The sequence below is a fragment of the Podarcis tiliguerta genome, assembly GCF_965153285.1.
Source record: "Podarcis tiliguerta genome assembly, chromosome: 7".
NCBI lineage: Eukaryota > Metazoa > Chordata > Lepidosauria > Squamata > Lacertidae > Podarcis > Podarcis tiliguerta.
The window spans coordinates 23,912,349-23,937,926 of record NC_139540.1 but is presented as its reverse complement, the minus strand read 5'-3'; the positions used below and the strand labels follow the sequence as shown (position 1 = coordinate 23,937,926).

Sequence of the window (25,578 nt, the reverse complement as noted above, 5' to 3'; positions counted from 1 at the left end):
AGCACGGCAAGGGTGGAGAACCTGTGGCCCTCTAAATATTGTTGGAGTCAGATTCCTATCAGCCCCAGATGGCCAGTTCTCAGGCACGATGGGAGTTGGAGTCCAGGTTCCCTATCCCTGCCCTGCCAAGAGTGGACAGGTGAGGGAGAAGTGACTTTTTCTGGCAGCAGTCGCTTTCCTGTTTGCTATGTGCCGTCCACAGGGAGAGGGGGAGGCGGGAGTGCAAAAAGACAGTGACTACTCCTCTCACACTTTTGCACGCCCGGTCACAGCAGGTGGGATTAGATAAGCACCGGCTGCAAGCTGCCACCACCTTACGTACCAGACTGACACGTCCCTCTCTACCTGCTTGCCCTCAGTCTCTTTGTAAGCCCAGTCTGAACTTCTGCTTTACTGGGAGAACAGGCTGGTGGAACCTTCCAGAGAGAACATGCCTGCAAGGAGCAGCCAACCCCTTTACTTTTTTCTTGCACACAATCCTTGAGCAACCTAGCTGGGCTCTGTTCTCCTCACTGTGCCACTAAAGAAGGAAGAGGAGGCAGGCAGGCAGCAGCTGTTGCTGCCACTTGCTCACCTGTGCTCTCCCAGTGGCCAGCATGGCAGGCCCGCTCGTACCACTATACCTCCCAGATGGAGCATGCGGTTGAGAGGTAGTAGCGGCCATTTTCCGGGAGTCGACACACATTTGCCTGCTTGCCCCAGAGAATTATGGGAGCTATTGTACTCCTTATAGAGCTACAATTCCCAGGACCCTTAAGAAACTACTGTTCCCAGAATTCTTTGGGGGAAGTCATGTGCCTTAAATGTGTGGTGTGGATGTGACCAAAGTTAAAGGAGTCCTCTTCCTTTTTTTTCCATCTGTGGTTGCTTTTCATGGGGTGGGTGGTGTTGGATGACCTTGCTTACTGGTGTCAGAGTGTTTCATCTCTAAATAAATTTACAGAAAAATTGTATCTTTTAAAAATATAACAACATAGTGGAACATTTTGCTGTCCAATAGGGGCCCAACACATTCCGGCCAGCACTCGTAATCTCAACGGGAGCATTAAGTTGATGAGAGAGAACAAATTTTGCACTTTGAAAATAATAATATTGGACATAATTTATTAACCTTAGAGGCACTGCATCTAGTTTAACAGCAAGGAGAAGTTGAGCCTACCTTTTGTAGCACCTAGTTCCAAGTTTAAGCTGTGACGTAGTTGGTCAAGTCTCTTCCTATCTCCATTTTCTATCAGCCAAAAGGCAATTTTAATGACACACATTCCTTGTTGCTTTGAAAATTATTGGGATAAAGATTGTAAAACTTTGTACAGTGAAGTGCTACATAAATAATAAATTGTAGTAATTGACATTTGCAGCTGATGGGAGGTGTAGTCCAGCAGTATTTGGAGGTGTTACAGGTCTCCCACACCTGCTATATTCATGACATTATTTCTGTGACTGCAAATTGTTTTAACATTGTGTTTTAATGTTGTAACCCACACTGGGACCTTAGGATGAAGCGTGGGTACACAATAATAAAAATAATAACAATATACATGTCCATTTGGAAGCATGCCCTGGACGTCAATGGGCCTCACTCCTTGGTAAATGTGTTTTGGATTTAGACTGCCTTTTGGTTTTGTTGTGTGGTGCTTTCTTTTAAAGCTGTTGCAAAGCACTTTGGATACTTTAATGGAAAAGTGGCGCATAAATATTTTCAGTGCATAAAAGAATAACACAGGTACCCTTTGAATGAGCGTCTGGGTGTACATCAAAACCCTAAAATGTATTTTTTATAATTAACTTTTTATTTTTATTCTTTGTATATCGTATTGTTGTTTTATTGCTATGGCCGATGGCTGACACAAATAAAGATTCTTTCATTCATTCATTCTGAGTGTACATTTGAGAACTTAGTTGTAGTTGTGTGCCTGGATCAGGAGTGGGAATCCTGTGGTCCCACAGATGATGTTGGACCACAACTTACCTCAACCCCAGCCAATGTGGCCAATGGGAAGGCATGATAGGGGCTGTATGCCAGCAGCATCTTGAAGCCACAGGTTCCCCACTTCTGGTCATCATGGTACTATATGTTGTATAGAAGTCCAAGGGGAAGTAAGCTCTTATCTTTCCATCATTTTAAAAATAGTATTCCTATATACCAGGCATGTTGAACCGCTCAACAACTTTGGTGAAGGCTCCCCCCCCAAAAGCTCAATCCAATGGGTAGATCACTGCCAGTTTTTTATAGTGGGAGTAGATCACAGTCTCTTGGGAGTTGGACATGCCTGCTGTATACCAAGATATTCTAGACTGGGGAGGGGCGGGGAATTGGTGCGTAATAAGCAGTTACACTTGCTTTCTATTTCTCAGGTCTTGGCGCACAAAAATGGTGGCATGTACTTCATTATAATTCCCTCCCCCAACCAAACTTCCTTCCCTACACCACTATATTGTTGTCATTATTATTATTATTACATTTATAGCTTACCTTTCCTCCAAAGATCTCAAGTAGTATTCATGCTTTTCCTTCTCCCCATATAAGCCTCACAACAACCCTGTGAGGTTAGGCTAAGCTGAGAGACATTGACTGGCCCAAAGTCACCCAGTGAGCTTTATGGCTGGGCGGGGATTCGAACCCTGCTTTCCCAGGTCCTAATCCGACACTCTAAATACTACAGCATGCTGGCCATGTGGTTTGGAAAGTACCAAGCAACAAGGCATATGGGTGGCAGGTTCCACCACCATGCTTTGTTTTCGGTAACTACACAGTAGCTTCTACTGCAAAATACTCAGAGGTTAGCCCTGTTGCCTTCAGGATCCTGAGGCTGCAATGCTATGCACACTTACTTGGAGCAAGGAAGCAGAGGTCTGCCCTGCCTGTTGGCCATCTTCTCTCTGTCTCTCCACACTCATGCTCCCTTCCATTATCCTGGCTCTTTGCCTCCTGTGTTGGCTCTCTGCCCTCTCTCCCTGTAGTTCATGCTACTTTTGTGGAGGGATGCTGACTTCAGCAGCTAATGCTGCTTTTCAGAAGAGGAGTTTATTTCTGGAGAGCTAACACCCTAAAGCGATGTATTATTAGCAACGTAATTCTTTATAAGATACAGTAATTCCCTGCGGCTGCCACTGTTTGTAAGCCCACAGGCAGTTTCCTTGACAGACGGGCCACAAAGTATTTCGAAGTGCAGTACAAAATGGAGTATATGAACTGTAAAGAAAATGCAGAATTGAATCCGAGGTGCTTTTAAAAAATAAATAAAGGAACTGCTTATTTTTTTAATGTTTGAAAGTTTGTGTTTTGAACACCACAGCATGTTTGCGTTTGTCTTTAGCAGGCTGCTGTGGAGATGGATTAACCGCATGGCAATATAAATTAAGATGAAGGTTGTTTCCCCAAAAATATTTGAAAGGGAGGGATCTAGCCTGGATAGCTCAGTTGGTTAGAGCGTGGTGCTGATAACGCCAAGGTTGCAAGTTTGATCCCATATGGGACAGCTGTATATTCCTGCCTTGCAGGGGGCAAACTTTTTCAGCCTGGGGCCGGTCCACTGTCCCTCAGACCTTGTGGGGGGCCGGACTATATTTTGGAAAAAAATATGAGTGAATTCCTATGCCCCACAAATAACCCAGAAATGCATTTTAAATAAAAGGGCACATTCTGCTCATGTAAAAACACACTGATTCCCGGACTGTCCACAGGCTGGATTTAGAAGGCGATTTGGCTGGATCCGGCCCCCGGGCCTTAGTTTGCCTACCCATGGACTAGAGGATCTTCAAGGTCCCTTCCAACTCTGCGATTGTCCACCCCTAATCTGTCCCAGACCAGTTGAGAAGCAGCCATAGCTCATTAGCAGAGCAAATGCTTTGCATACAGACTGTCCCAGGTACAAAGCCTGGTATTCTTATTTTTTAAAAAAGAATAGTAAAAAGCAGTAGAAATACTGTCTCTCTATTCCTGCCTTTTGTTTGAGTAGCACCCCAAAGCCAACTTTCCGAAAGGCTGGGGAGGGAGAAGGAGGAGGAGTAAGGGACATTTGCCTGTTAATAATATAACGAGCATAGCTTAGTGCCACTTGTTCTGCATCTTAATGACATTTCCTCAGATGATCATTGCAAGGCAGATGCCTAATCTTCTTTCTAAGCCATCTAAGCCAGCAGCCATGCAATTAACGGAGGAGGGAAGGTCTGTGTGTGGGTATGACTTCGCTATGACCACACAATGGAACCTCCCGTGTTCGGAGCCAGTACATCTGAAAATGCCAGGTGGGGGGGGGGGCACACAAAAGCAACACTGGTTGATTTGTGTTGGATTAGGCATTTGGCAATGGGCAAGAGCAGCCTGGGAGGGACCCTTCACATTGTGTTGCTGGGGAGGGAGGGAATAATCCCCATTGGATTCAATGGGACGTTATTGGCAGTAGAAATATATAGGATTGGAGATGACAATCATAATCATAATATATTTATACCCCACCCATCTGACTGGGTTTCCCCAGCCACTCTGGGAAGCTTCCAACAGGATATTAAAATACAATAATCTATTAAACATTAAAAGCTTCCCTAAACAGGGCTGCCTTCAGATGTCTTCTAAAAGTCTGGTAGCTGTTGTTCTCTTTGACATCTGGTGGGAGGGTGTTCCACAGGGCGGGTGCCACTACTGAGAAGGCCCTCTGCCTGGTTCCCTGTAACTTGGCTTCTCACAGCAAGGGAACCGCCAGAAGGCCCTCGGAGCTGGACCTCAGTGTCCGGGCAGGACGATCGGGGTGGAGATGCTCCTTCAGGTATACTGGACCAAGGCCGTTTAGGGCTTTAAAGGTCAGCACCAACAGTTGGAATTGTGCTCGGAAATGTACTGGGAGATATGCAGGGCAGAAGGGAAATCACTTTGGATATGCTCAGCAGCACTCCTCTTAACTTCGCATAATGAAAGGACCAAGTCAATAGTCTTGGGGTGCAATATGAAATATACATAGCACCTCATTAGGTCTGGAGAAGTCTGCTACATCCTGCTACGCTCCTTTTGTTTATAAAATGTCTTACCCACTTTTCATTATAAATAGAAGGGAGCAATACCAGTAAAATCATTCAGTAAATAGCCAGACAAAAGTGCATACACAGCGAAATAGCTTTTTTTAAATAAGTACAGCAGGGACACATCCTGGGTTAATAAAAGCCTGGGTGAATGGCTCCAAAAACCTGGCTCCAAAAGCTTATTCAGGGTGGATTCTTCAGTACAGTAGTGGCATCTGTATCCACCGTAAGACTTTGGATGAATACAGATTTACTGCATTAACATGAAACCAGGTTTAATTACTCACTCCTGTAGTTTTAGCTTCTGCTTAAATCCTGAAAATGTCTACCAAGAAATACACTTTTTAAAAAAGAAAAAAAAAAGCCTGAGGTTCATTTGAGAGCAATATGCCACATGGGAATTGGAAATTCAGCCGCAACTTACTTAGTTCTGGAAGTCAACGGGGAGGAAAAAATAGTTGGAACAGACCCAGTTTCTGTTAGGGTTTGGCATACCTTGTTGGCATTTAGAATAATCTACTTCCCAGAAGCCAGTGACGACATTTTTCTGGGATTCGCAGTTAAAGCCGCCTATTGTCTTTGCTGCCTTGTGTAGAAGAAGATCAAGCAGGCGTTGGAGCCAGGACTGCTCAGGACTTTGCATTTCAGCAGTGACATCATTGAAGGTTGCAGTTGGATTTACTCATTGAATTATTATTTTTTTAAAGCCTTAGGAATCAACTGTAGATTTTGAAGGTGAAATTGACTTTAAGACATTCCAACTAAATAATAGGAAATTATATATACGCAAGACTAAATTAACAATAACATTTTTGAAATCCTATAGAACCATTGGAGTCCCATTCACTTTAAAGTGAATGGGAAATTGATTTAGCATTTTCAATTAATATACGAAAGCTAAACAAAATCGTTGGCAGGCACATGTGATAGTGTATAGAATATTTATAGGGTTGGGAGAGAGCCCTCCTTCCGCCTCCTGTCTGTCTCATTTTGTTAATGCATCTCTGTTGTAGTTGTAAAGACTTAACTTTACGTTGTAAAAGGTTTTCTGAAGCTTTTTCTAGAATGGCACAAGTTTACAACCTTGTAAATGTAGATGGAATGTCTGGCTTGAGAGCAACTGGCCTCAAGACCCCTTTCTAAAAAGCTTTTACAAATATTTATGAATGAACATTAGAGATGTAAAATAGGGAGGTGATGGTCACATTTGTATGAAATAGGGAGATTAGGGTTAGAATTATACTGCACGTTTGGCATGATTCATGTCAAGAATATCTTTTAGTCTGGAATGAATCTCTTGTGAATATTTATTCAAGACAGAAAATAGAACTATTTTGAAAGCAAACGTGTCTTAGTAAAAAAACAACAGTTTGATTAAAAGCATAGACAAACACACAGAACTTCCATGTATAAACATCCTAAAACTAATTCAAGCAGACTAGTCTGTACTCTTGGAAGGGTTATAAAAAAAATTAACTTGAAAATGGCCTTTCAATTAATCATTTTTATGAGAGCAGCCTAACTAAAGCTGATCAAGGTTGTTCAAGATATAGGTAACAGAATAGAGATCTTGGAATCCCATTTATTAGACTGGTGTTTCGATTGTGTATGTGCAGTGGGAATATGTTTGCAGAATCTCAGATGGCAGCACAGAAAATTTTGAGCACTGTTTCTGTAGCAGTACATAGCAGTTGTTGAGAAATGTTTGTTTTAGCAGTTAGAATCTGCAAAAGTGGGAGTGGTGGCAGGGAAGAAATAAATTGGAGGGCTAAGAATGGATCATCATGGGTACGGAATACCAAGCCATATTGTTCAAGTATTTCAGAGTTCTCTGTTGAGACTCTTGTCACTAAAGAAAGACACCCCAATAGATCTTTTAACATATCTATTTAGTTCTAAGCCAAATTAGGCCAGGAGGCTGCCTTATATCAAATCAGACCAGTGGTTCATTCAGGTCAGTGTTGTCCATTGTTTGACGGACATCTTCCAAGTCCAGCCTGCAGATGCCAGGATTGAACCTTGACCCTTCTATACGTAAGGCATGTGTTTATCACTGAGTAATGGCCCATCCATTCTGCTACAAAGTTATGCTCAAAATATGGATAGCTGTGAAATTGAGAATGGTGTCCTATATAGATTCTCCTGGATAGGAGAAGACTGCTAATGCGATGAATTTAAAAGAATGCTGTGGAGTAAACAGATGGGATAGTCAGTATGTCTGGCTATGACTACTCAACTAGAAAAGCTTGTGCCTTCTCTTTATTTTATGAATCACATTTAGGTCCCACCATTGTTCTGCAGAGTTCATAGTGGTGTAAGTTTCCTAGGCAGTCTCCCATCCAGATGCTGTACAGCCCCAGGCCTGCTTAGCTTAAATGAGGTTGCTGCATCACGTGCCTTTAGGCTAGGTTTGCCAGTATCTTCCCTGGGCTTCAAGTGGATGCCATAGTTCACCCTCACTCTGGAATTCTTGTGCCCTTCTCGGTCCTGCCTTTCTGTCTTTGTCACCAACGCGCATTGATTACTATCGCTGCCTGGCCAGTAACAGTACCTGCAGTTTGTGTCCTGGCAATTATATAGCAACAAATGCTATTGTCTTTCCGAGAGAAATCGGATAGTGTCTGCTTTGTCCTCTGTCTGCATGTACAGCACGCAGAACAACTGTTCCAGGCAAATTTTTCCATTAAGTGAATTTCTAGAGCTTGTTTTATTCCACAAAAGAACCTAGCCCCGCCCACCTTTTAAAGATCGTGGGTACAGGGTTCAGTGCTTCTCTGACTGGGGTGAATGTTGTGCCATGAAGGCACATTCTGAAATGTTAGTGCACAGGCATTTTTTTTTAATGGATTGCTTCCTCTGAGCCTCACGGTTCTCCAGCTTTGGCCAGCATCCAAAATGTTGTATTGCTACTCCCAGACCATTTGGAAACATCGCAAACTGTGTCAGACCATTGGTCCAGCTAACTCAGTAGTCTCTACAGTGGCTCCTCAGGGTTTCAAATGGGGGTGGGCCTCTCTCAGCCCCACCTGGAGATGCCAGAGATTGAAGCAGATGCTTTGCCACTGGGCTATAGCCCTTCCCTATACTGGCTGGGGCTGGTGAGGGGTGTAGTCCGAAACTTCTGCAGGGCACTAGGGCAAAGGCTGTCCTGGAGCCAAATGGGCAGCCAGCAGCCCACCAGCCACATGGAGCCCTTGGCTTAATCTCACAAGGGTGGGAGTCTCTGTCAAGGAGAGCCAGTGTTGGACTGGGACCTGGGAGACCGTTCCCATTCAGCCATGAAACTCACTGGGTGACCTTGGGCCAGTCCCTGCCTCTCCGAGCCTAACTAACTTTGTTGTGGGGATGAAAAGTGGAGGGAGACAGCCATGCATGACATCTTGAGCTCCTTGAAATCAAAGGTGGGATAGAAATACAAAAAATATATAAAACAATAGAAGGATGCTTGGGCTTAGGGAAGATGGAGCCATGGGAGGGGAAAGGAGGCTTTCTACATGCAACCAGACTTCTAGTAAAAAGCAGTCTGCCCTTTTCCTTGCCACCCACTGGGTTCCCCCAGTAGTGCACTGCCAGCAAATTTCCCCCTTTTCCCCACATCCCTTTCCCCCATGTGACTACTGTGCTGCAGCAGAGCACTGAAGATCGTACTTTTAAATCTCTGTCGTGTACGCACACATGATTCTCATATCCCTTTTTCTGTTCACTGTCTTGGACTTCCTGACAGCTGAAGGTCCCATGCTCCCTTCCCACTGCTTGCTTCTTAAACTTCCTTTTTTAAAAAAAGTTTCATGGGTGGCATAAGCTTATTTTCATCTAACTGGTCACAATTCCTGGAATGTCCATGGAAAAGACACCGCACATTCCGGTGTGGCTCTGGTTGGGAGGCTGCAGAATAGCTGCCGCAAGTTGTTGTTGCTTTCTTTGTTTTTTGTTCTTTTCAAAGCAAGGAACAAAACACTCCATGCAACAATGTTGGGGAATTTTCCCCTGCTCCTGATCTTCAAGGGCATCTTCGTCCTCCCATGAATGCTCCAAAAAAGCTGGTCTGCAAGGTTTTGCCCCGCTCTCCTGAAAATGCTTGAGCAGCTCTTTGAGGGCCCCACACCTAGCGCAGAAGCAACCTCTGCCAAAAGGAGCTGTCCAGCAATTCAGCTTGAGCTCATTCTTCTCTTGCAACCATGGAGGGTGCTCCTGCTCATGTTTAATTTGAAAGGGAACACAATAAGGTCCATGTGACTGGGGTGGTGGAAGAAATCAATCACTTAGTCAGATGTCTTATGGGTGTAAGAACAAGAGCAGAACAATTTGCAAAGTTTTGCATTTCACTTCCCCTTGACTCCTTTTGTTTTGGTGCATGGGGACGGGGGCAGTTCATAGCGATTCAAGGTTGAAAGCAAGACTAAACATGAAGTTCTTGATAGTGTGTGTTTCTACTTGTTTGAGACTTAGCTTGTGCCAGATCAGGCTAGTATCCTTCCCCTGTCTGCTTTTAAAAACAACTCTGTGCTACTGATTTTTCCCTCCCACTCTTCCAACGTTTTGTGAAGCACCCCTTCTCTCCTCCCTGCTTTTCTTAAACTAATTGGTGCCAAGTCTACTACCAAAGGCTTCATTTCCAATAGGAAGTTGCAGCTAGTCTTATAAATTGCTCCTCCTATCCTCCTTCTATATTGAACACTGTTAAATTTGGGAGATTCTGCTCTTTGTATTTCAGGCATGATGTGAAGGCAGGAAGGAACAAATAGTTCCAGTGCCTGGTGCTTCCTGTTCTTTTGCATTCTTCTTTTGTCCAAGATACGGTTTGCTCACCTTCCTCTCCCAAAATGATGCACAAGCTATCTCTAAATTAGGGCAGCTGAACCTACTGGGACAGGAGATAGAATACTGGTTTATTTCAGATGTGAAGGGGGGAAAAGAATAGGCAAATGTTTGTTATTCCTCTGCATCTAAAAAAGAAAATTACATTTCCACATCCCTCTCTAGGTTTGTATAATGCCTGAGGTTGCATTTGGAAAGGCTTAACGTTGATGCACTGATCAATGATGCATTGATGAATTGAAATGGCAAAATACACTTATAGCAATGTGAGTTGTGAATGGTGCACATACCTGACGTGTGGAGATGGTGGTCCAATGCTTTCCCCATCATCATATATTGAGATATATTGCAGGGAATCCTGACAATTTCTAAACATGTGTACACCATTTTCAAATGGTAGCACCACAGTTGCATTTTGTTTTACAATTTGGGTAATTTTGTGCCTGAATTCGCAAATTAATGTGTCAACCATCCTTTCTCAACGCTGGAACATGGTTCTGTTTATAACCAGTTGTCTTTGTTTTGCATATCAGGGGACTCTTTGTGATGATGTTAACTATAATTAAATATTTACTTTGGCAATTGTGTTGAATAACAGCCTACCCTGCCAAGTAAGGTTTGCAGTCCAAAAGGATAAGATGTGAAATGTTTGCATTGGCTCCATAATGAACCTGAAGGTACAACCATAGCTGGGGTTTTTATTTTAACCTGGAAGTAAGTTCCATGGGATAGGGACGCGGGTGGCGCTGTGGGTAAAAGCCTCAGCACCTAGGGCTTGCTGACTGAAAGGTCGGCGGTTCGAATCCCCGCGGCGGGGTGCGCTCCCGTTGTCGGTCCCAGCGCCTGCCAACCTAGCAGTTCGAAAGCACTCTCGGGTGCAAGTAGATAAATAGGGACCGCTTACTAGCGGGAAGGTAAACGGCGTTTCCGTGTGCGGCTCTGGCTCGACAGAGCAGCGATGTCACGCTGGCCACGTGACCCGGAAGTGTCTTCGGACAGCGCTGGCCCCTGGCCTCTTGAGTGAGATGGGCGCACAACCCTAGAGTCTGTCAAGACTGGCCCGTACGGGCAGGGGTACCTTTACCTTTTAAGTTCCATGGGAAGCAATGAGGCTGGTATCCATGTAAATGTGTATAGGTGGGGCTACTTGCAAAAGCACAACAATGTGATTTATCCAACAGCAGTCCTGTCCTGCCACTCATGTCAATCAATGTGGAGGTACTTGGAATACAATATACATTTCAGAAGGAAGGAAAAGCCATATCCTCCAGAAATTGTCTAACTGCCTTTTAAAGTGAGCCAAGTGTCATGGTTCATCTACGGAATGCATGAAGCAATAAAAAGAAAAGAATGTTATTTGATCATGTGCAGTCCTTCCTGCACCACTGAACACAACTAGCTGCAACATCCACAGAAGGACTTCCAGGTCAGAGGACATTATAGCCAGACACCTTCTACTTTGGAAACTGACAGCTGGGAATTTCATCATCAGTAATTGTTAAAACGGTTGTAGCGAACTGAAGGACAATTAATAATTATTATACAGTGGTACCTCGGGTTAAGAACTTAATTCGTTTTGGAGGTCCGTTCTTAACCTGAAACTGTTCTTAACCTGAAGCACCACTTTAGCTAATGGGGCCTCCCACTGCTGCCACCATGCAATTTCTGTTCTCATCCTGAAGCAAAGTTATTAACCCGAGGTACTATTTCTGGGTTAGTGGAGTCTGTAACCTGAAGCATCTGTAACCCAAGGTACCACTGTATTAAGATGTCTGGGCTTTGTTATAAGAGCTGGAATGCAAGTTTCGTCAGGGTTGGGATCACAGTTGGCACACAGTTGGTGTGCATGATATTTTTATGAGCTTAGTAGGAAGATGTGTTTGACTAAAAATGATACGTATAGTGGATTTCTTCCATAACCGCATCGTTGTGATGTTCAAGGCCACTTTACTTGCTCATAGCAGCAGCTGCTGGGGAACCCATAAAAGTAATGTCCACAGGCCCATAAATTACACAGGCATTCCCTCGCCTTAGCTTTACACATGCATAGAAAGTAAGTCACATACCCATAGGAAACATTATCGGAGCTGGGTGCCTGATTCGCAACAAGAACAAGTCGCCTACTTTCAGGCTAGCTCAAGTCCGAGTTTTTCCTGTACAAACGTTCTTGACACATTTTTAATACAGTCTGAGGTAAGCATCTACATCTTCACATGTAGGCTATCAATCAAAGCATATACTGTAATTTCTACTTTACCTGTCCCTTCTCAGATTTAAGGTATTTGTAGGCAAATGGATATATGACTACAGCATGCAATTCCAGTGCATTATTACGACAATCCCTTTTAAAAACTAGAATCATAAAGGGTATCTCTGAGAGACATGAAGTTTCAAATACAGTCTTAGACTAACAGCGTTGAAGAGAATGCTGAATTTTTTTCTTTGCCTTGGGGTGGTAGAGCTCTTGCTAATGATCAGCTGGAATTTAAATCTTTCTTTTTAAGGATTAAATGGCTCAAACCGCAGCTGTTTCTCACATAATTCTTTCCCAGTGTTATAGAAGACAGAATGTCTGCTGAGTGACGAAGTAAGCTGAACATTTTTTTACAACTGTAGTATCTTTTTCTTCCTTTCTTTAACCGGTTAGTAAAGCAGAACTCTGTTGTCTTTGTCCATGGAGTTTTCTTGGCAGGGATACTGGAGTGGCTTGCCAGTTCCTGCTCCAGGTGGATCACGTTTGGTCAAAACTCTTCACTATAACCTGTCCATCTTGCGTGGTCCTGCACGGCATAGCTCATAGCTTCTCTGAGTTATTCAAGCCCCTTCGCCACGGCAAGACAGTGATCCATGGGAGGCAGTGGAAGACAGGAGTGCCTGGCGTGCTCTGGTCCATGGGGTCACAAAGAGTCGGACACGACTAAACAACAACAACAAAAGCAGAACTCTGGCTTGGGCTTATTTCCTGCCCACAGTAGAATATGGCTTGGAATGGGTCTCTCCATTTTAAGAATATGGTACAAATTCACCTTTTAAAAAAGAAAAAGGGATTTTAAAAGAAGGATACGCAGGGCAAAGTCTAGGAGGTGGATCAGTGGGTGTCGCTTGTCCAGAAAAAAATCAGAATTTACAACAAAAAACCTTAGTGCTTGGTAAAGGATGTAGGTTCCATTGTCACCTCTGTTCACAATTATCAGTAATGGATTGTGAGAAAAAGCTGCCAATATGATGCAGCCTTCACCCAATTTTCATCAAGTCAAGATTGCTGCTGCCATTTCTCCTGATGAAGAATCAATATGTCTGCTTGACTCTAGTGATTTGTGGCTAGAGGTCCTGGCTAAAGGTCACAGCTGATCTTCTTTTGATAGCCAGCCTGGGATTAGCATGTTAAAGCTTTGTAAACTTGTTGAAGAGATGGAGGTCAGAGGAAAAGCAGTTAACTGTCTTAGGGAATACTGGGCATGCAGCGTTGATATGAAATGGTGACCAAGGAGTATAACTACCTTAGCAGCTGTCTTTCATCTTCAAACTTTGATTCACCTTTTTATGTATAAACACATGAGACATTTAAACCAGAGGCTCTTCTTATCTTTATAAAAGTCCAAGTAATTTATTCCACATCCCAACTTATTGTAGGGCAACGGTCTGGCCTTCAACTTTCTACTCTTACATTTTTACTCTTGGGTAGCCATTTAAACGTTAGAACTGAATGTTTATTACTTGTCAGCTAAAGGACCATTTAAAGGCTCCACGGTGATGATGATGATGATGATGAGGATGAGGATGATAATGGCAAAGGCTGAGATGTTTGGAAAGCTTCAGTCCCTCCGAAGAAGAAGAAGAAGAGTTTGGATTTGATATCCTGCTTTATCACAACCCTAACCCTTTGACAGCCCTGTGGTCCCAGGCTGCTGGAGGAGGCATGTAGGCAGGCAGGGAGAGGACGGGAAGGAGGCAGGCAAGCAAACGGAGGAGAGAAGCATAAGCTCCCTCAACTCAGGACCCCCCCCCCCAAGCTCAACAACTTTGGCCAACCCTCCTCCCCCCAAAAAAGCTCAATAACTTCTGCCATAGACAATGGGTAGATCACAGCCAGTGTTTTTATACTGTGAGTAGATCGCAGTCTCTTAGGAGTCCAACTAGATTTCAGCGTAGGCAGGAGTGACAAGAACTTTTCTGCCCCGGGTACCACCTGACCTTGCTATGCCACTGGGTGGTGGAGCTGGATTCTGCCGTGAATTTCATCAGGTCTGTTGCAAAGGATGACTTGTTGAGTGAATGCAAATTGTTACCTCACAACTGATCCTGCTTTGTGAGTTAAAAGCAGCTTAATTCACGTGCAAGCGCTCCGTCCTGTGCCCTTCATGCTTCCCTACAGATATTATGGGCAGTTTCTGTTTACAACTGAAACATTCATAAACCACCATTTGCAGTGCCTGGCACAGGGCACAGCCTTTGAGATGTGCGTCTATTTTTATTTCTGGCTCCTACTGAATGAGTTTCTTAAGCGTCTTTAAAGCACCCGGGATAAGGACTTTTCATTGTAATTACAAAGGACGCTGTGGTTTTGAAAAGTCACATGCACCAGCTCTGCAGACTGTTTTGAAGCCAGATGAGAACCTGTCAGTTTTCGCTTTAGGGATTAGCAACCTTGGGGCAACTGTGTGCCGTCTGCCATACGTGCTGGCTGCTTCCTTTTGTATAATTAATGGATGCGAAGATAGGCTTCACTGTTAACTGAGAAGTATCTCATCAATGTACTGCTGGCAGAATTTTTTTTCCAGGGGATTACATAAGCACTGAATATCATTAGCTAAATCCTACTTTGTTTAATTAAGCTCCCAGCCAGGATGGTGAACTTAAATTTTAGCAGTGTAAATCTCAGATTCCTGCTGCTGCTCATCTCAAACTAGCTTCCATGTTCACAACCTATTCAATGTGACACGGAGGCATTCTAACAAAAAGTTTACCAAATCCATAGTTATTGAACATTAAGCCACATTGTTCTGGCCTTTCAGAGCTCTCTGATGAGACTCCTGTCACTCGAGTGAGAGATGCCAATAGGAACTGTATTTTGGGCACGCATATATGGTTCTAATCTGCGGTCACGTCTAGAAAATCTCCCTAGCTCTTTGTGTTCCACATAGGAAGCTGCCTTATACCAGGTCAGGCCGTTGGTGCAGTCTCTCTCTCTCTCTCTCTCTCTCTAATTTTAAGGATTTTTTGCTTACATTTTTACATTCGTATCAACACAACAAAACATTTATCTTTTGGGGGTTCCAAACCCCTGGACTTCCCCTCACCTCCTCCCCGGTTTCCCATCATTGCCTACTATCTTTTCTGCCTCTTTATATCATTATCTAATTTTTTCACCTCCCTTTTTTCAAAATTTACCCTAATTATATCACTGGTGCTATTCTAAGCCTGCTAATGTCCATTCTTTTTTAAATCTTTTGTCTTCTTGGTGTCTGATCTTCCCTGTCATTTTCGCCATTTTGGCATACTCCATCAGTTTCGCTATCCATTCTTCTTTCGATGGGGTTCTTTCTTCCGTCTATCCCTGGGCACATAACATTCTTACTGTTGTTGTCGCATACACAAATAGGACCTTTTTCTCTTTTGGGATTTCTTCTCCCATTATACCTAATAGAAAAGCCTCTGGGGTGTTTTTTTGGGGTTTTTTTTACTAAAAGTCACTTTAAACATTTTCTTTAACTCATTATATATCATTTCCCAATATGCTTTTGCTGATTTACAGGTCCACCTCCTGACAGCAGTCTCTTCCAGCTGTACCTAGAGATGCCAGCAATTGAACCTGGGACATTTTGCAATGCAAGGCAAATGCTCTACCATTGCACTACGGCCTTTTTCCATTCCAAAATAATGCTTACCTGTGGGATCCTAGTGAGTTCATGTGCCTGGCTGGTATATCCATCTCCCAATCCCTTCTATAGGAAGCTATGTTTCACTTGTTCTTTAGGCTGTAAGAATTGGGAATAGTGTGTCCAAATAAGCAATGTTTTCATCTCTCTGACTATGTATAGAGAGTTGTTTTTCTGAACTGGGACAGCATACTATCACATCTTCAGTGCTTCCCCCACCCCACCCCACCCCACCCCACCAAGATGAGGTTTTTTAAAGCACTTACTGATTTATTTATTTTAATGCATTAAAAACCCCAGATCCTGTAGAATTTAGAAATCTGTACTGAGCAGGTTGCTTAGCAGAGATATTTGTTGTGGCTGGTGTGTACAGCTACAAAATCCCTGTCTTATCTTGTCTTGCTGATAATGGAATCTTGTTCTGTGGCAAAATACACTTCCAGCCCTTGGGGCACAGTCTTGAAACTAAACCTACCCTCAAGAACAGAGAAACTGGCCATCCCTGATTTAAGAAAATGGAAGCTGCAGAGTTCCCTCACCTCTTTACAGAAATACTCCTGTTCATAATGCCAGCCAGTCAGCCCCACCCTCTTCCATGATACTTCATTACATCCCCACCCCCCAAGTTTTCTGATTCAGTTTTCTGATAATCAAAACATTCCGTGGCTTCTGAGCATGCACGTTCTGCATTGGGCAGGTTTCAGTGTTGATTTTTGCTCTGCAGTTTTTTTAAACAAACTTTCTCAAGCCTCAGGGTTTGTCTCTCAGTGGTCCTGTTGGTACTCGCCACCTGAGTTCCCTGTTACAAGCGATGTGTGTGACTTTGCATACATGTCCGTAGCTGGATGCAGTTGGAGGGACATAGTTTGGAGTTGACAGAGCAGGTCAAGACACCTGACCAAGCTGGGTTCTGTTTGTTACCATTTGCGTATTTGTAAAAATGTATATATCCAGCCCCTCATATCCAAGGGTGGGTCAAACAGTACTGCTTTTGCTGTGTGATTGATCACCTGAACTAGACACAGCACATCTGAAATAACAGATCTTGTATATCTCATGCTTTGGTGTGTCTTCTGAGACGGTTATTAGTTACAGATTTGTAACTTAAGCATTTTGCAGCAGGCAAATGGAATTGCTAAACTACATGCTCAGTGATTTGCTCAAGCTTTATCCTTTATGTAACCACAGTATAAGTCACCTTATTTTGCCTAGCAGGCAGGCAGAACACTCAGCCTCCTTTGGGTCAGCCAGCCTCCTTTAATCCATTATGTGCTAATACCGTCTGCCTGCTTGTTTGCCTGTGTGCTTGTCTCCGCTATTTCTGCCCTTCTGTGATTTATCTTTTCTTTACTGATTTCTTAAATCCTTTGGGACTGTGAATATTGCTTTTCCTCTTGGCACTTCCTGTTTCTAATCACTAGGGCTGATTTAGGCTATGATGTTCCACTATGGATGTTGGCCAGAGACTGCCATTTTGAGTCTTAGCACCATCCAGAAGCCTACATATTCTTCTAGATGAAATGCTGAAAAAATCCCATGCAGCATTTAGGCTGTTTGAGTACCAATACTCCATTGCGTATTTTCTTTTCCCAACATGAAGAGGTAAACCAGCCTTCCTTGTTCCAGGTTTTTGGTTTTTTTCATGTGTAGGATTCAGATGTCCAAAGAACCACACTGCAAACTATTTCCAAGTAAGCTGCATCATGTGATAGAGAAAGGAACTTGCTTGCATTTCCATTTGCTTTCAAGTAAGCATTCCTGCTTGCCTTTCCAAATGCTTTCCTATTAGCAGAACTACTTGCAAGTACTAGCCGGCCATTTCAAAGATAAGCTTCTTGAGAACAATGCTCTCTATTTGTAGGGAAGTTAAATACTTACCACTGTAATAAGTAGTCCACCTGTACTCGACAGCATTCTTCAGGATGTGGTACAGATGATGCTAGTAATCTGTATGGTCCATGTATGGCTACCATTGCTTTGGGTTCCAGTGACACTAGCCAGTTGTAGAGAGGGCATCTTTTTGTCCTCTTTCCATGAGTTCACTGGAGTATGTGCACACAAATGCCTCAACATGCCACATGCCACAAAACTCAATATAGCACCTATTTAACCTGTTCTGTTGGATTCGTTAGTTCTAGCTCAGTTGGTAAAGCATGAAACTCTGAATCTCCAGGTCATGGGTTTGAGCCCTACGTTGAGCAAAGGATTCCTGAATTGCAGGGGGTTGGACTAGATGACCCTCATGGTCCCTTCATGTACGATTCTATGTGGATGTATCTATAAAGAAGAGGTAGTATCCGATGAAATTGTCATGCTGGCGCAATGAAAATTCCCCACCCTCTCCTCTCCCTCTCTGCCTGCCAGATCTACTCAGGAAGCTTGGGGGGGAACCCAGAACAGATTTGAAGGATACATGATGGGGAGGGGGCAGTTCTGAAACAGAAGGAGAAGCCCTCATGCAAATATATGGCGACCTTTATGGATATGCCCCAACACTTTGTTCTGTGCAGTAGCTTAATGATGATCCCTTTTTGTGTGTGAAACAGTTTGAATTGTGTGACTTCTTTACAATAAGGGCTGAGCATTCTGCCACCCCCCTGGTCATGACACCAGTCTTTTCCACAGAGCAGTTAGTAATGGGACCTGAACTCAAATCACAGTATGGTGCACCAGGGTTTACACCTGGTGATTCAGACTCTGGTTAACCTCTTTCTTCATTGTTCCTGTGAGGTGCTTCTTGACACAAAACACCTCAAGGTGAGCCCTTTCAGAATAAGAATCATTCATGTGGATCTCTTCCACTGTTTTCCTACAAAAATCAGTTTATTATCTAGGCTTGTGATGCATAGGATGCCACTCAGAGGTCGGTGGATAAATCAGCAGTAAGTATGGTAATCACAAATCCAAGCTTATCTCTTGCAAATAGCAGAAACATGGCCTTGAATAGTCTGTCATGTGGAGGGAAATGATTATAGCGTCTGCTTCTTGTTCTCCACATTTCTCTGTAGTGTCTGAAACATAACTTTTTTTATTGTTCCTTTTCCTCCATTGTTGCATGTCTTGTAAAGGTGTGTGAAACAGTGTAGGAACTGCTTGTCCATCCCCGTCTTTCCTAAATTATGTGATGTCCTGGAAGTCGCTTTTAGGTTCAAATGGCATGTTAATGTCAGTAAAGGCTGAACCCACTGAATGGGGCATGAGAAGCTGAAACTCATAAATATTTCTGCCCAGTGAGGTACTTTGTGGTTCTTCGTGCTTAAAGCAGAACTGCGGTAGCTCAAACTTTCAAACTAGGTGTAACAATAGGCCCATTTGCTTAAATGTCTATCTGCCACAAAACTATATTACATGGGGATGGCATAGATAGATCTTTGGCATAATGGAGGGTGTACAGGTGAGAGGGGTAATGAACTCTTCCCTGCCTGCAAAACTTACCTCCCTTTCCCATCCCTGCATTTTTCTGCAAAGTAGAGTACCAGTACTAGAAATTAACTCAGCTGAGCAAGAAAAGCAGTTATGAGAAGGGTCTAGGTCACCTCACTGTAAACAGATTAAGGTCCGATGCTGCCAATAACCACAGCAGAGTGGAGAAAAGTATATTTTATTCAGACTGCAGTAAGATGGTACAGGATTCAAAAGCCTGTACACCTCCTGGGTGCCCATGAAATGTTTTTATACACGTTGCTTACATCGAGCCATCAGGAGGGTAAATTGTGGTTACATGCTGATTGGTTATGAAGCGTTGGCGTATGCATTGGCATAGATTCACAGTATTTGCACATGATTCGGCTTTCTGCACATGTTCTTCAGTTCTGTGGTGTATTACTTATTTATTTCCACTATTGTTACAGGGAAATGTTCTCCTCGCTGTTCCTCAACAGTACATTCCAAAGGGAGAGGTAGCGATTGCAAAAGCACAGCAAGCAATGCATGGCTCTATTGCCTCAGGGTCAGTGGCTGCTGGCTTAAAATGGCGTTTGTCTGGTTCCGATCCTCTTCACGCCCCGTGGCCTGTTTTACACTAAAACTCAGATATTGCCTCCTCGCTGTACAGCATTTGGGTCAGGCTCAGGCAAACGGCTCTGCCGGTGTCATGTGTAGATTTGAGTTTGTCATATGCCACAGTAACCAGTCCTTGGCTGGCAGCCATGAATTTAGGAGCTTGGGTGACTTGGCTGTGATTGGTCTCGCTAGGCCTCGTCCCACAGGCAGCCACGTATGGTTTCCTAGCAACAGCTTAGGGCAAGCTCTCATTGACTCCAGCTCATCAACATTATTCAGATTAGGAATCTGTGAATTGGAACATTCACAAGAATCCCAGTTAGGATTATTATTTCCTCCCGGCCATTTAGATTCCTAGAACCAAATAAAACTATAAATAGGGATTTTATAATCCACATGGACAGGATTACTGAGGCAGCATGAATAACCCATTGTTAGAGGTGACTTTTATTTCTGACTAGCAATATGCCAAGAGTAATGGCTGGCCAGGGTATGTATTTGGGGGGGACGGGGGACATAATAAGAATTTTGCCATGCAGGTTGATGGCAGAAAACAGTCCTTAAGATGTGTCTCCTTCTGCTTGTGCACCTTGTGTTAAACTGTGGTTTAGTGCAGGGGGTGGGGAACTTTTTTCAGTCTGAGGGCCATTTGGCTAACCTACTGCAGTGCAGGAATCCTGCCCAGGGTGGGCTTGATCCAGGAGCAACCTGGTTAACAGACAGACACACTGATCCATTGCACCACAACAAATGTTCATTTACTTTTCACATTCCTCTCTGACCAGGAAAGCAAGAAGCATCATGATAAGAGTTAGAGGGTACATTCTCACCAGGCGAAAACACACAATGCAGGTGTGAAAGCGAAGTTGGTGAGGGGCGTGGCCTTGGGAAGGAGTGTGGCCTAGAGAGAGTCCCAACGACCCCAAATAGGCTTGGCGTGCCCTGAGATTCCCATCACTGGTTTAGCAAGACAGTCAGATGCAGCCCTTGTTGGGAGCAGGCTGTTTTTAAAATACATATACAGGTCAGAGAGAGAGCACACATTAGGAAAAGAAGCCGACAGATGCTTTTGTATGGCTGTGCTGAAATGTTCCCCAGTGTTCAGTATCAAAAAAACAAACTATCACACCAAGAGAGGTTGTCGATAGGATGTCCCTAGATTTGCCAAATGAAAATTTCTATTGAAATGCTTCCCATCTTTACATCCCTGACTAACATATTGCTGATTCTGCACCTCTATTGTTGTTTTTAATATGTGATATTTATTGATTTTAATATGGACTATTTCTACCTCACCCGCCTTCATAAAATCAAAGCAGCTTCCAACCATTAAAGCAATGTCTGCCCCTGGCTAGCACGTCTTCCCTCATGGTGTGCAAGTACGGTAACCTGTGTTTGGCCCTCTAGCCTTCTCTATCTGGTCCTTGAGACACACAGGTCACCTAAACACAGAGTGTCAAGCCAGGAGTTTATATGCAGATACTGCTTTTAATTATTGGTAGCTGTTTAGATTTTATGAAGACTTGTGAGATATAAATATTCTATATTAAAATCAATAAATATTCTATATTAAGAACCAGAAGTTTTCCATACCTAGTGTATAGGAAGAAGACTGAGGGAGAAGTGTCATCCTATCAACATCATTCTCATGGTATAACAATAGAAAATACAGTGGTACGTCGGGTTAAGTACTTAATTCATTCCGGAGGTCTGTACGTAACCTGAAACTGTTCTTAACCTGAAGCACCACTTTAGCTAATGGGGCCTCCTGCTGCTGCCGCGCCACCAGAGCACGATTTCTGTTCTCATTCTGAAGCAAAGTTCTTAACCTGAAGCAATATTTCTGGGTTAGCAGAGTCTGTAACCTGAAGCGTATGTAACCTGAAGCGTATGTAACCTGAAGTACCACTGTATTGTTTGAGTCCTGCTTGTGTGCTTCACATAAGCAGCACTTTGTTGGCCACTGTGAGAACAGGATGCTGGACTAGATGGGCCATCGGCTTGATCCTGCAGGCTCTTCTCATGAAATACTGTTTCTTCTATTCACTTCCATGAAATGCTGACGACGCTTAACATCAGAATTTGTTCATTTTTGACCTTCTGCTTTCCCAACTTCCTTTCCCTACCCAGATCATCAACTCAGTGGTTCTGCTGATTATACTGAGCGCCTTGACAGACCCCAGCCAGTACCACTTAACAACTGCTGAATTGGGGGGTGACTTGGAATTTATGGACGATGCCAGTAAGTATACGTCATTTCATTAGTAATTTACAAGCAGATCCCCATTAAATTGAACTGGTATTGTGCCAAGACAGCACTTTGAGAACCAGGTTTAGAATTTGCACAAAAAAGAAAGCCTTCCTCTTTTAAAAAAATAAAAAATCTTTTGACAAATAAGCAGACATTAAAGATGAGTTTTGCAGAGAGGACTGCAACTGAAGCTGATTTATTGAAACCGGCTACGTTGTCTTTATTCTTGGAGATAACCTTGACAATGAAAGTCAGTGTAGGTTAATATAGCAGTTGAGGGAGGAGTTCTCCAGGTGCACACATTTTTTAAATGCTCTATTAGGCTCAACACGTTTTGGAACAAATCCTTCTTTGGAGGCGGTCCTCAGATAACAATTTTCAATCTGTTTTGTGAACTACGGTTGCTGCTTGCAAGTGGTCACATGGAAAAAGCCATTCTAGCAGGCTGCCCTTGAGGGAAAGGAAGGAAGCGGGGTCATTCCATGGGCCTTGTTCTGCCCTCCCTCCTTAGTCCTTTTTCCTTTTGCATCCTCTCTTTTAGCTTGTAAGCCCAGGGACCAATTTGCATCTTCAATTTATTTATTTTATAAAGTGTATACATTTCTTGATTGTAAAAAAAAACCCACAACAACAACCTTCAAAGCAGTTTGCAAAAAGAATAAAACAATAAAAAATTGGTTAAAAGGAGAGTTAAAAACTACTATATAAAACATTCAGAAGAATTACTGGTAATCAGTGATAAACAGATGAAAACCTACTTTCTGAAACCTACCCATTTTTTAACTCAAATTTAATTTTAACCCCACTCCCCCCCCCATCACACTTTATGTCAGCACAACTTAATAGGTTTGAGGTATGGTTTCCCTTGATCACATACATAGCCCAACAAGACAAGAAGAAGAATCTGCAAACAGCATACGAATCAATCTGGCTAACCTGATTAGAAACTACACACACACACACACCTCAAACACAAAATCAATTCTCACTACAGCCAACCAAAGACAACCAACCACACCCTCAGCCACCCCCAACCTTTCTCACCACCAAGGAAATACAACAAGGAAATAGTATGAGAACTAATACAAGTAACGCTGACACAAAACCCCACACATACACTAAGTAGAAGAACAGAAGCATAACCACCAGACCCCATCCCACTTACCATTCCCCCCTCACCCTCTTCCCCCCTCTTTTCTTCCTAATTGTTTAAACCAATTCATGAACCAAGAATTCATACATTGGCCACTAATAATGAACCATATATTTTAGATATTACTCCACATTTATGATGCTCTTTTTGTGATATACAAATGACATGAAAAAACTTGGTATGCTTATTTGTATAACATTATTGCTGTTTACAAAACCCAATTAAAAAAAGAAGACGAAACAGGTGAAAACACATATCAACATTCTACATATTTGGGTAGACTTGTCTAAATAAAATTGTTTTAAGCACCCACCAAATAGAGTACAGCCTTCCTGATTTCGGTAGACCAATAAGGAGATAGTTTCTTATAGTGCAATCCCATATGTGTCTACTTGGAAGTAGATATCAATCGGACTTACTCCGATTAGTCGTATAACAATACGATTAGTCGTATAGCAATATATGGTGCTTTTCCTGTTGAGTTAATCAGAGCTATTATTACTCAAGTATATTTTATTAATTGAGTAGTTTCATTTATCAACTTTCCCTCATTCCCCTGAATGCTGATGTTTTGGAAAGATTGATCAGCAATACATAATATTAATGACTTAAAACTGTTTTGTTTTTGTTTGTTTTTTTGTTTACACTAGTAGGGAGGTGAAAATGGAGACACCCCAAAACTGGCTTATAAAATGTCCCGTCAAAAAGAAAACTTAGAAGTACTCCTATCGAAACAGTAAAAAATAAATTAATTAAATGGTCATGGCTCTAGTACTTACTGTACTTTTCTTTTGTCATTGTTTGTAGCCAAGAACATTATTCATATTTGTGTTCCCTTGGAAAGTATTGTGGTGATATCATTTTTGCTTCTGGGTGCTTGCTACCCAGTACTAGTCCAGTGTCAATTTATTTAATGTAGTTTGAGACATAAGGTCCCCCCCCCCAAAAAAAATCATCTGTCTGCGTGTACATACGGAGCTCAGAAAATAATACTGCTAAAATGCTGCTTTGGGGCTGGGGTGCCTTGCTTCATTCAAGTCTTAGGCCAAACTAGAGGCCATCGTCACAGCTGCCTCCGATCATAAACTTTAAAAGAAAAGAGTAGTATTCATGTTCCCCTGCAGCTCATTCCAGAGCTCACTTGCAGCTAAGTATGTGGCAAAGGACTGCTTGAGACAAAACAAATGAGGAATGCCAAATGTTTAGGGCAAATCATATAAGCTTACATTAAGAATATCACTATTGAAAGAAAAGGCAAGGACATCAGCATTCATGGCACATTATCAAAAAAAAGAAAATACGCCACTACCCTCCCCCCAAAGCAAACAAGGACACAGATATCTTGAAATAGCTGCACACACCATCACAAAGCTAGACACATCCTAGACTTTTAAGTCCTCCAGCAGAGGACGCTCATGTATCAGAGGAATGCTGACACTATCAGAACTGAGGGAGAAGTGATTCGGCATGATACAACTTACTCTGAGACCAAAGGCAATCCAGTTTTGTCTTGTGCCAGTTCTTTCATACTTTTTGAACGGCGGTGAGTCTTCCTTAAAAGAGGAGGAAAGGAATCTGATTCCTGTACCCTCTGATAGTGCACACGTCCTTCAGATGTGTATCTTTTGCTTCCTTCTGCTAATTGCAAATCAAGTGTTGCATATTTTGTCAGCGTTTCCTTGCCACCTCTTGAAAGACCTTGGGATTAGAATTAGCTGAACCATTTCACCATGTACCAAAGACTGACTGGTTGTTTCTTTCAGATATGTGCATCGCTACTGCAATTTCTCTTCTTATGATCCTCATCTGTGCAATGGCCACATACGGCGCATATAAGGTAACGCATGGCTTATGGCCCCTTATTCATTCAGTTGTAACCATCCTTGCATAAAAATTGAATACATAAAGCTGGTAGGCAAAACAGCTGATAAGTTTGTGGGAAAATAACAAGCTGTCATATTTACAGTGCCTTAACTGGGCATGTGGCCAACATCATGTGAAAAAACACCTATCCCTCCGAACTCCCATGGCAGGGCCAGAAGGGTCTTCATATTTGCAGCCATCTGCCTGTTAAGGCATTCCAGATGCTAGAAAATATGTGGAAATGTCAACACAGCGGTGCCATTTGGGGAGAAGGGGCCTTGATATGACTGACTTTTAATCTAAGTCTAATGAAATATTTAAGGGACGCGGGTGGCGCTGTGGGTTAAACCACAGAGCCTAGGACTTGCCGATCAGAAGGTCGGCAGTTCAAATCCCCACGACGGGGTGAGCTCCCGCTGCTTGGTCCCTGCTCCTGCCAACCTAGCAGTTTGAAAGCACGACAAAGTGCAAGTAGATAAATAGGTACCGCTTTGGCGGGAAGGTAAACGGCGTTTCCGTGCGCTGCTCTGGTTCGCTAGAAGCAGCTTAGTCATGCTGGCCACATGACCCGGAAGCTGTACGCCGGCTCCCTCGGC

The 25,578-nt window shown here is 43.0% G+C and overlaps 1 protein-coding gene across 1 annotated transcript in view; it reads left to right on the top strand.

Annotated features, from left to right (window-relative positions):
• The window catches only part of LAPTM4B (lysosomal protein transmembrane 4 beta), a 57,150-nt gene that overhangs the window by 1,043 nt on the left and 30,529 nt on the right, over positions 1 to 25,578 (top strand). The window contains exons 2-3 of the mRNA XM_083451429.1: positions 21,846 to 21,957; positions 24,883 to 24,956. Of these exons, the coding sequence (XP_083307555.1) occupies positions 21,846 to 21,957; positions 24,883 to 24,956 (186 nt within the window). The remainder of the gene's footprint in view (positions 1 to 21,845; positions 21,958 to 24,882; positions 24,957 to 25,578) is intronic.